At 33.5% G+C, this 10,971-nt stretch overlaps 3 protein-coding genes across 5 annotated transcripts; 2 read left to right on the top strand and 1 right to left on the bottom strand.

Annotated features, from left to right (window-relative positions):
* On the bottom strand, positions 560 to 2,800 carry LOC107637459 (heat shock cognate 70 kDa protein-like). The gene is made up of 2 exons (XM_021122674.1): positions 2,569 to 2,800; positions 560 to 2,238 (listed from the first exon to the last, which is right to left on the bottom strand). Exons 1-2 carry the CDS (start codon positions 2,798 to 2,800, stop codon positions 560 to 562), a joined length of 1,911 nt encoding a protein of 636 aa, XP_020978333.1.
* Positions 3,231 to 5,338, top strand: LOC107637461 (heat shock cognate 70 kDa protein-like). Of its 2 annotated transcripts, XM_021122250.1 has the most exons (3): positions 3,231 to 3,450; positions 3,567 to 4,528; positions 4,913 to 5,338. In XM_021122250.1, the coding sequence occupies exons 1-3, from the start codon at positions 3,231 to 3,233 to the stop codon at positions 5,192 to 5,194; spliced, it is 1,464 nt and encodes a 487-aa protein (XP_020977909.1). In that variant the 3' UTR covers positions 5,195 to 5,338. The 2 variants fall into 2 exon arrangements, with proteins under 2 accessions (XP_020977909.1, XP_016196357.1); XM_016340871.2 differs by having other exon boundaries at positions 3,567 to 5,338.
* On the top strand, positions 8,624 to 10,610 carry LOC107635671 (filaggrin-like). 2 transcript variants are annotated; one of them, XM_021122252.1, is made up of 2 exons: positions 8,624 to 9,274; positions 9,680 to 10,610. In XM_021122252.1, exons 1-2 carry the CDS (start codon positions 8,629 to 8,631, stop codon positions 10,507 to 10,509), a joined length of 1,476 nt encoding a protein of 491 aa, XP_020977911.1. In that variant the 5' UTR covers positions 8,624 to 8,628; the 3' UTR covers positions 10,510 to 10,610. The 2 variants fall into 2 exon arrangements, with proteins under 2 accessions (XP_020977911.1, XP_020977912.1); XM_021122253.1 differs by having other exon boundaries at positions 9,683 to 10,610.

A 10,971-nucleotide genomic window follows, 5' to 3' on the forward strand; every position in this document is an offset into this window, starting at 1 on the left:
GAGTTATTTTTTAAATATTTTTTAAAAAAATAAAAATAATTTTATATTTAGATATTTTATATAAATTTATTTTTATTTATTAATTATATTTAAATATAAACAAATATTTTTATTTATTTATGTAAAAAATATGTAAATTAAATTTTTTATGAATATTTTTATTTTTTAATATTTTTATTTTTACTATTAAAATTATATCAAACATACTAAAAGAATCTTTTCTAACTAATTAAGGGCACCAAATATGCTCCAAGTGTTGGAATGCAAACTCCACATCTGAGCAAAGTACTGTGTCTCTGTATTATCTTGGTAATCCTTATTTAAATTGGAATTTAATCATTATAAATTGGAATATTTGAGCTACAAAAATAAGATCAATAACGGTTTTGGTGAATTGCACAATAGGATAGCACTCTTCATTTCATATTCATTAAACAATATCATGTCTTAGATTCTTAAACTATTAACTAAAGTACAAAACAGAACCTTCCCTTTTACTATCAAAGAGGCAACACAAAACAGAATCAGAACAAAAGTTACATGATCAATCTGAACTTTCTTAGTAACAATCATCAGAATCACTATCTTCATCACTGTATTCACGGACCTTGTTGATCACTATCACTTGACAAATCTTCTGTAACTTCTTAATGAAGTCCTCAAACACAGAAGCTTCAGTGTGCTGCTCCTCACTCCGGAGCAATCTTTTTCCCTCTCTTAATGAAGCCATGATTCTCTGCTTTTCAGAAGGCGAAACCTTCGAGCTTACATCAGAATCCTTCATAGCTTTCTCCATCCTGTAAATATATTCATCCAAAGCATTCTTTGCTTCCACCATCTTCTTGAACTTCTTATCCTCTTCCCTGAACAATGCAGCTTCCTCAATCATTCTCTTAATTTCAGCACTTGAGAGTCTTCCCTTCTCATTAGTAATGGTGATTCCATTCTTGGAACCAGTTGTTTCATCCTCAGCACTAACCTTTAAGATACCATCAAAATCAAGTTCAAAGCTAACATTCATAGGATAACCTCGAGGAGCAAGTGGAAGCCCCGAAAGCTTAAACTTACCAAGCAAATTATTTTCCTTGGCTTTTGTCCTTTCTCCTTCATACACAGGGAATGAAGCAGTGGATTGATTATCTTCAATTGTGGCAAAAACAGCACCCATCTTTACAGGAATTACAGTATTCTTGGGGATCACTACACTCATTAAATCTCCTTTTGTGGCTATGCCAAGAGACAGAGGAGTGACATCCACCAGAACCAAGTTTGGGACAATGCTATATTCTTCACTCAACAATGCAGCTTGAACTGCAGCACCATAAGCAACTGCTTCATCCGGGTTGATACTATTGCAAAGATCCTTTCCCTCAAAGAAACCCTGCAATAAACTCTGCACTTTTGGAATTCTTGAAGATCCACCAACAAGGACAACATCATGTACATCACTCTTGGCCATCTTGGCATCATCAAGACACTTCTGAGCAATCTCCATGCACTTCTCAAACAAGTCTTTGTTGAGTTCCTCAAACTTCACACGAGTCATTGATAAACGAAAATCAATGCCTTGAAATAAAGCATCTATCTCAATTATAGTCTCATTAGTATGTGAAAGTGTCCTTTTTGCTTTCTCGCATTGGTTTCTCAACCTCCTCAATGATTTGGGATTCCCTGTAATGTCAACTTTGTTCTTTCTTTGGAACTCTTGTACCGAGTGACTCACCATTCTGTTATCAAAATCCTCCCCTCCAAGATGAGTGTCTCCGGCAGTGGCCTTAACTTCAAAGTTATCACCTTCAATTGTGACTAGAGACACATCAAAGGTACCACCTCCAAGATCAAATACGAAAATATTTCGCTTTTCGGAACAGTTAGCTCTCTTTTGAAGGCCATATGCAAGAGCTGCTGCTGTTGGTTCATTGATGATTCTGATGACATTAAGGCCGGCAATGATGCCGGCATCTTTGGTGGCTTTTCGCTGCGAGTCATTGAAATAGGCAGGGACTGTAATCACTGCATTGTTCACAGAAGACTCCAAATAGGCCTCTGCAATCTCCTTCATCTTTGTGAGGATCATAGATGAGATTTCTTCAGCAGCAAGACACTTTTCTTTTCTTTTGTAGGTAACCATAATCATTGGTTTGTCATCAGCACCAGATACAACCTTAAAAGGCCACAACTTAAGATCATTCTCAATTGTGGGGTCTTTGAATTTTCTGCCAATCAACCTTTTAGCATCTACAAAAGAGTAAAATAACTTCATTATAGGTTGAAAGACAGAAAGCTGTGATATTTTTCATGTTTTCTTTGTTCAATGTAGTTGAAGTAAGGAACCAAACTACCATAATATTGTTAGATGAATGTAGTAACTAACAATAAACGCTTCACAACAAAGGCAACTAACTTCAACTTAACTAACTTAAGTTTGGCCGTAGGATTAGTTGTTGGTGCAATCAAAGAGAGAAAAAGCAGTACAAAGATTTGTACTATATATCTACAATCATCGTATGGTACAAAGCATTATGCAATTAATCCATGAAATTAACATGAAGGTGAGTGAGATGAAACTAAAGATGTTACCAAAGATTGTGTTGGAGGGGTTGGCAGCAGCTTGATTTTTAGCAGCATCACCAATCAACCTTTGAGTATCAGTGAAGGCAACAAAAGAAGGTGTGGTTCTGTTGCCTTGATCATTCACAATAATCTCTGCACGACCATTTTGCTCTTCCCATGCAGCAACACAGGAGTATGTAGTTCCAAGATCGATTCCTATTGCACGACCCTTATGTTTTGTTGCCATAATTCAATTCTCTTTGTGAAAAACTGTGTATAAATTAAATATGAATATGAACAGCTTCTGAGTGTGTACATATATATAGAGAGAGAAAGAAAGATATACTAATAAAAGTTTATTTATGTTCCTTGAAACCATAAAATGAATTAGTTATTATTAATGTATTATACTAATATCAAGGGTCATGCTTAAAGTCACGAAACAGTAATTAACCAAACATTAATGAATGAAAATCATCACAACCTTGAATAAAGCCAAAAAATCTCTGCATTCTAAACGCTCACCTTTGAAAGAAGGAAATCTAATAAATTCATTTTATGGCATCAAGATACATTAACTTAAAACTCAAATCTTTTGGAATATTTAAATCTACACATTTTGGAGTTCCAAGTTCTAATCAGATTTGACATAATCCAAAATCACATTACTATAGAGAATGGCCTCAAAACATGTTGGACATGCAATAGGGATCGATCTTGGTACAAAGTACTCGTGTGTTGCTGTATGGGATGATAAAAATGGTGGTGCCAAGATCATTCATAATGAACAAGGCAACAGAACCACACCTTCTTGTGTTGCTTTCACTGACTCACACAGATTGGTTGGTGATGCTGCCAAAAATCAGGCACCATTCAACCCAAAAAACACTATCTTTGGTAATAATGTATTCATATATAAGTATAAATAAACATATCTTTTTCTTTATGTTTGTCAATTTTGTAGCATAACACAAATTGTTCATGTGGTAACTATTCATTTTTTTGTTTGGTAGATGCTAAGAGGTTGATTGGTAGGAAATTCAGTGATTCCATTATTCAAGCTGATTTGAATCTCTGGCCATTCAAAGTTGTAGCTGGTGTTAATGACAAGCCCATGATTTCTGTTGAATACAAAGGTGAAGAAAAGCTTCTTGCTGCTGAAGAAATCTCATCTATGATCCTAACAAAGATGAAGGAGATTGCAGAGGCTTTTCTTGAATCACCTGTGAAGAATGCTGTGATTACTGTCCCTGCTTATTTCAATGACTCTCAGCGAAAAGCTACACAAGATGCCGGCGCCATTGCCGGCCTCAATGTCATGAAGATCATCAATGAGCCTACTGCTGCAGCTCTTGCCTATGGCCTTCAGAAGAGAGGAAACTGTTCCGGAGAGCGAAATGTTTTCGTCTTTGATCTTGGTGGTGGTACTTTTGATGTGTCTCTTGTTACCATTAAAGATGATGTCTATGAAGTTAAGGCTACCACCGGAGACACTCATCTCGGAGGGGAAGATTTTGATAACAGAATGATAGATTTCTTTGTGAAAGACTTCAATAAGAAGAACAAAGTTGACATTAGTGAGAATCCAAGGTCTCTTAGGAGGTTAAGAACTGCATGTGAGAGGGCTAAAATGAATCTTTCATTTGTTAAAGAAACAACAATTGAGGTTGATTCTTTGTTCCAAGGCATTGATTTTTGCTCATTGATGACTCGTTCAAAGTTTGAGGAACTCAACAAGGACTTATTTGTGAAGTGTATGGACACTGTTGAGAAGTGTCTTGCTGATGCTAAAGTAGACAAGAACAGTGTTCATGATGTTGTTCTTGTTGGTGGATCTTCAAGGATTCCTAAACTGCAGAATCTTTTGCAAGATTTCTTTCTAGGAAAAGATCTTTGCAAGAGCATTAACCCGGATGAAGCAGTTGCTTATGGTGCTGCGGTTCAAGCTGCTTTATTGGCTGAAAACTTAAACATTGCACTGGATTTGGTTCTGTTAGATGTGACTCCTCTTTCTCTTGGTATTTCAATAAAAGGAGACATAATGTGTGTATTTATTCCAAGAAATTCTATGATTCCTACTAAGCATGACAAACTCTTTGGTACTTTCGAAGATAACCAATCCACGGCGAAGATAGCTGTTTATGAAGGGGAGAGAACAAGGGCTAGTGACAACAACTTGCTGGGATTGTTTTGTTTATCTGATCTTGATCCTTCTCCGCGACGCCACCCTATAAAAGTGTGCTTTGATTTGGATGAGAATGGTGTTCTAAAAGTGTATGCTGAGGAATCAAAGACAGGGAAGAAGAAAGAGATTACTATAGTGAATGAGAAAGGGAGACTTACAGCACAAGAAATCAAGAGAATGATTCAAGAAGCTGAGATGTATAAGGATGATGATGAGAAGTTTAAGGAAAAGGTTGAGGCTAAGATTGCTTTGGAGGAATATGTGTACAAGATGAGTGCTTTTATGGAAGATGCTAAGGTTAGTTCGAAGATTAAATCATCACAGAAGAAGATTATAGAGGCTGCAATTGGAGAGGCTAGAGAGCTTCTTGATAGTAACCAGCAGAAGGTTGAAACTGCTGATTTTGAGAACTGTCTTCATAAGCTTAGGAGCATTTTTGATCCAATAATAGTGTGACTGTTAAGATTATAAGATGTGGATCAAGTAATAAGAATTGGAGACAAAAATGTTTTGCATGCATCTATTTTAGCCTCCTTATGTTTTCTACATGCTGATGCATGCAGCATCTATGGTAATGAGGTTCATTTCTTTTTTGCTTTTAACTGTGATTGTTAAGATGTATAAGGTGTGGATCAAGTAATGTTTTCTGCATGCTGAAGCTGCTTCTGAAGTATGTAATGCCTTATATTTTTGGTTTTTAGTTAACGGAAATGTTTGGTAACAAAAAAAAATCAGCCAAAAACAGTCATAACTTGCTTTATTTAGCATTCATTAATTGTTGCGATAATTAATTAATGCTAAATAAGACAAGTTTTGACTATTTTTTTTGTCTAACTAGCATTGTCCGTTAGTTAATAGATTTAAGTGTTAAGTAGAAATTAGGTACATAGCATGCATTGATGAAAAAAGCAATTTTGGGGGCTTACAAAAAAATTTAGCCTTTCATGGTTGTAGATATTCAAGTTCTTGTTCCTATGCCTTTTTTCTTTTTGTTTCAATTTTTTATGCTCTTAATGTCAAATGAAATTCTAATATTATATTTTTCGTAAGAATCTTTTATTAATAAATATGTGTATATAAATAAATTAAAATTATATTAAAATGAATTTACCTCTAATCATACAATTATAGTTTCTCAATTTTTGTCTAGCTGAGGCTAAATTTGAAACAAAAACAATAACCCAAAATACAACAAGAATTAGGTGAAAAGTGATTACGTGTAGTTACCCGTTGATTATTATTGCTACTAATGTCTAATATAATTAACTTGGGTGAGTTTAGTGATTAATTTTTTTATTTACTTAAATAAGTATTGAAAATTTGAATTTCACTTTGTGTATATAATATTTTATTAGTCAATAATAAATTTTTGAAGTTAAATGAAATTTTAAATTATGACGAATTAGTATTTAACTTGTAAGATTGTGAAATAAACCATAGAAAAAAAATTATTGCTACGAGTATAATATTTTGTTTTGTATTTTTAATATGGGGTGATAGTGGTAATTTTTAATAAGGTGAAAATTTGTGTGTTTTTGATTTGTATGGATACCACAAATCTAAAAGTTAGATTTGTGGTGTTTTAATTATTTTTGTTGATACCACAAATTTAAGGGTTAGATTTGTGGTTTTTAAATTTTTTTTAAATATAAATTTAAGGGTTAGATTTGAGTTTTTTATTTTAAATTTTTTTAAATATATAAATCTGACCCTCAAATTTGTAACACTATGAAATTTAATCCTCAGATTTTTTTACTTCTCAAAATTTGAGGGTCCGATTTGTTACTTAAAATTAAAAAAAATAAATTAATCCATATATAAAAAAACACACCAATTATCCATAATGATAAATTACACACAATCTTTTTCCATATAAAAAAAAAATAGCCTATAATATTTAGCTATAGGTAGCTTTCTTAGTAATAAAAAGACCTTAGCTACCAACACATAACATTAATTTAAGGGTTAAATACGATTTTGGTCTTTAAGGTAGAGGCTGAAAATTTATTTTGTCTCCGACCTTTTTTCGCTACAAAATGAGCCCAAATGTTTAACTTAATTTTAAAATCATCTTTAAGACGAAAATACCCTTCCCCTTCTTCCCCAAAATCAAGTTGAAGCAAAACAAAAGCAGAACAGAGAGCAACACCAATGAAACAACCACCAGAAGCAAAGAACAACAACAACAATGAATAATGGAGTCAGAAAAACAACAAGAACACAGAATTCAGAAAATCATCATTATCATCAAGACTTAGAACCCAGAACTCAGAAAAACAAAAATAAAAAATTCAGAACTCAAAAAAAGTAATGGATAAAGAGTTAATAGTCAAAATCGTCCCTAAAAGATATCCCGATCTCCATTTTGATCCTCGAAAGATAAAATTAATCAAAATCATCCCTAAAAGATACACGATTTGGTCACGTTAGTCCTTCCGTCAGTTGGATAATGACGTGTCACGTTAAGTGCCACGTGGTATGATAATGTGGTAGGTTAATGCCACGTGTCACTTGACATATAAAAAAGTTATTTATAATCAAAATAGTTATTGAAAGTTCAGACGTAAGTCATTTTCATTCCTAAAATTTTAAAAATTAATTAAATTAGTCCTTATATAATTTTTTAATTTTTTTTGATAATATTAAATTTGAAATATTTTTTTATACTACTAATTTTAATAAAAATGTAATTGACAAACAAAAAATTAATAATTGTATCTTTTCTTCTTAAAATTTTTTTCAATAAAATTATCTCTCTCCTTAATGTGACACGTCATCATCCAACTGACGGAAGGACTAATGTGACCAAGTCGTGTATCTTTCGGAGACGATTTTGATTAATTTTGTCTTTTGAGAACTAAAATGGAGATCGGGGTATATTTCAGGGACGATTTTGACTATTAACTTAATGGATAATGGAATCATAAAAAAATAGAAAAAACTAGAAGAATTGATAATCAGAAGCAGCAGAACTAGAAGAAACCAGAAACCGGCGAGGAGCAGCGACGACCAGCGACCGAACAAGGAGGAGGAGCAGAAACTGGGAGTGGCGCGCGACGTCCACCCTCGCGGATCTGCTGGCGTCAACGTCGAGCCAAGAAGAGGAGCAGCAGCAAGATCTGACAGTAAAATCCAGCGGCGACGACGAAGACCAACGATGAGGAGCAGCGGCGGCGAGGACCCTTCCCCCTCTTCTTCCTTGAACCCCCTTCTCCCTTAACGTGTTTCCCCTTCCCCTTTTCCCTTTACGCGTTTTCTTTCTATTTTTTATTTATTTTAATTTTTTATTAAGGATAAACTAGTAATAAAAATTAAAAATTTAATAAAAATGACGATTTTAAAACTAAATTAAATCTTTGGTACTATTTTGCAATGAAAAAAGGCCAAAAACAAAATAAATTTTCAATCTTTACCTTAGGAACCAAAATCGTACTTAATCCTTAATTTAATAATTAAAAAGATGAGTTGAATGTGGTCACCACTCACTAATTTCTAACGAGATATTCTAGTAATTATCTTTGTGGAATTAAATTGTTATTCTATATATACTTTCGAGCTACTTCTTACAAAGAAGGCAGTATGAAATAGAGGAGTGCTAGGACCAGCAACTTTTGTAATTAGTAGTCATCAAATAGTCATCAATAATAATTTAATGATGTAAAATTGGTGTGAAATTTTATTTAATGACTCATATTTCTCTGCTAATTACATGCTGGACAAAATTTAATAAAATTGTTAGTCCTCTGGACTTTTCCATTCTAATTTGTTATTACTTTTTTAGTACCTGAAGCACTAGCAAGGCAATTACATGTTGCGTGAGTTACAACAAATATAATAGTATAGTACACGGTTTACCCTGGATTGTTGCCTATAAATAATAGACACAAGTAATGGCACAAATGCAGAATCACATTTGCTATATCTCCAATTATACTTTCTCTCTCTATCTTTCTAGTCCGAGAAGAGTTATGGCTAGCAAAGCTCATGAGTCAGGTTCGAGGCACCACGAGAGTCGACGTTCCTCTACTGATTCCAGGCATCATGATAATTCCAGATACCACGACAGACAACCTTCATCAAAATCTACTCATTCAAAGCATCATGATACTCAACATTCCTCATCAAGATCTAATGGTTCAAAGCATCATGAGAGTCAACATTCATCAAGATCTGATAGTTCCAGGCACCATGTGACTCAACATTCTTCAAGATCTAATGGTTCAAAGCATCATGAGAGTCAACATTCATCAAGATCTAGTGCTTCCAGGTATCATGAAAGTCAACATTCATCAAGACCTGATAGTTCGAGATACCATGAGAGTCAATATTCAAGTCAACATTCATCGAGAACAGGTGGTTCTAGATGCCATGAGAGTCAACATTCATCAAGGCACCATGAGAGTCAATATTCATCCATGAGGCATCAGGAGGGTCAATATAGTTCAAGATATCATGAAAATCAAAATTCATCAAGACTTAGTAGATCATACAGTTCAGTGCTACAAGGGAGCCAAAGCTCATCCTCTTCTATAAAAAGTATGTACAATAATTATAACATGAATTTAATTTGTATATAGTATTGGAAAATATTTAAATAAAGATATACCGTTAGAAAAATATTAGGTAATCAATATTTATTTTAACATTACTTAATTTTTTTTTTAATTGAATGAGTACAAATATTAAATTATTTTTAATAAATAAATTTGATTAATTTATATATATAAAATATGATAAATATAAGTATAAATTATGATAAAAAATAAGGTGAAGGTGAAATCGACTTTATGTGAAGTTGATACTGAGAGCCGTTAGATGAAAATTTAGTCAAATCAGTTAAATCATTTAATGGCTCTCAAGTATCAACTTCACGTGAAGTCAACTACACCTGACTTTTTCCCGATTTGATTATTTAACTACTACCCTTGTACTGCATAACAGAAGACACGGGAATTAAGAAGAACCAGATTGTTCTTCCCGACCGTTTCCATGAACATGCTTTAACGATGATGTCAGCCGCCAGAGAGCCATTTAGATGCAGTGGATGTAAGGAACAAGGGTTTGGACGAAGTTACCGATGTGAAAACAAAGGTTGCAGGTATGTCCTCCATGAAGAATGTGCAAACGCTGTTCTTCACCGTAAAAACCACGTAAGTCATTCATTTTTCGAAGGACAAGAATTCTGGTTCCTAGAGAAACCCCTTGGGTATCCTAGAGTTTGTGATGCTTGTAGAATGGACGTGCGAGGCTTTGTGTATCATCGCAAAGCTACAAAAGATGTCTACGACACAGGCTTGGATTTGCATCCATGTTGTTTGAAGCTAAGATACAAGATTTCTTATAACGATTCAAATGCAACAAAGACACTCACATTGCGAAGAAATGTTGAGAAAAAGTGTGTCAAATGCAAGAGTCGTAAAGTTGGGGACGATAGCAAAGTTAAAGGGTGGTCATATTTAACTTCCGATGGAGATTGCTTTCATGTTTCTTGTTTTAAGGAATTGTTTCTTGAGAAAATCAGAGATGACTATTTCTCGGAAAAGAAGATTGTAGTGTCAAAAATGCAGAGCAATGTTGTTGAGAGTAATATGAAAGTTGTGAAAGTTGGAGGAGGATCATCAAATAATTCAAAAGGATCTTCATCACTAGCTAAGATAGTAGTGGTAAAGATAGCACCAGTGGTAGTCAAGTTAATATTTTCAGCTATTTTTGGAGATCCTGTTTCTTTTGTTCTTGCTCTAGTGGAAGCCCTAGTTACTTCTTTTAATTAAGGGTAAAGTACTAAATTGGTCCCCTATGTTTGGGTGTAATTCTGTTTTGGTCCTTAAGGTTTAAAGTGTTCTATTTGAATCCAAAAAAGTTTCATTTAGCATCAATTTAGTCTCACAGTAAGGTCAAAATTAAATAATTAACAAAATGTCCTACATAACAACAGTTCAAGAACAAAATCGATAATCTGGAGAACAAGTACAAGCTCCAGAGGTACAAAATCAATAGTTTTATCTTATAAGAATCACGCGTTTTATTATTACTCCTATTCTTTTGATATATCTTTATTAAACCTATTCTTTTTTCATATAAAATTTTATTTTATTTTTCATTATTTTCTCCCCTTCTTTGCGTTTTTTTTTTCTTTTAATTAAAGAATAAAAATTTGGAGTCTCCATACATAAAAGTATCTTCTTAATCTTTCTCTTCAAATTTAGGAGAGAAAAAAAATTGAGTATTTTCTG

Source organism: Arachis ipaensis, chromosome B04, assembly GCF_000816755.2.
Source record: "Arachis ipaensis cultivar K30076 chromosome B04, Araip1.1, whole genome shotgun sequence".
Taxonomy (NCBI): Eukaryota; Viridiplantae; Streptophyta; class Magnoliopsida; order Fabales; family Fabaceae; genus Arachis; species Arachis ipaensis.

Bases quoted from the DNA above. Each gene is read 5' to 3' on its own strand.
- LOC107637459 (XM_021122674.1), bottom strand. From the start codon at position 2,800: ATGGCAACAAAACATAAGGGTCGTGCAATAGGAATCGATCTTGGAACT. The intron at 2,239-2,568 runs GTTTCATCTCAC...ACTCTTTTGTAG, and splicing joins AATCTTTGGTAACATCTTTA to ATGCTAAAAGGTTGATTGGC.
- LOC107637461 (XM_016340871.2), top strand. From the start codon at position 3,231: ATGGCCTCAAAACATGTTGGACATGCAATAGGGATCGATCTTGGTACA. The intron at 3,451-3,566 runs GTAATAATGTAT...TTTGTTTGGTAG, and splicing joins CCCAAAAAACACTATCTTTG to ATGCTAAGAGGTTGATTGGT.
- LOC107635671 (XM_021122252.1), top strand. From the start codon at position 8,629: ATGGCACAAATGCAGAATCACATTTGCTATATCTCCAATTATACTTTC. The intron at 9,275-9,679 runs GTATGTACAATA...ACTGCATAACAG, and splicing joins CTCATCCTCTTCTATAAAAA to AAGACACGGGAATTAAGAAG.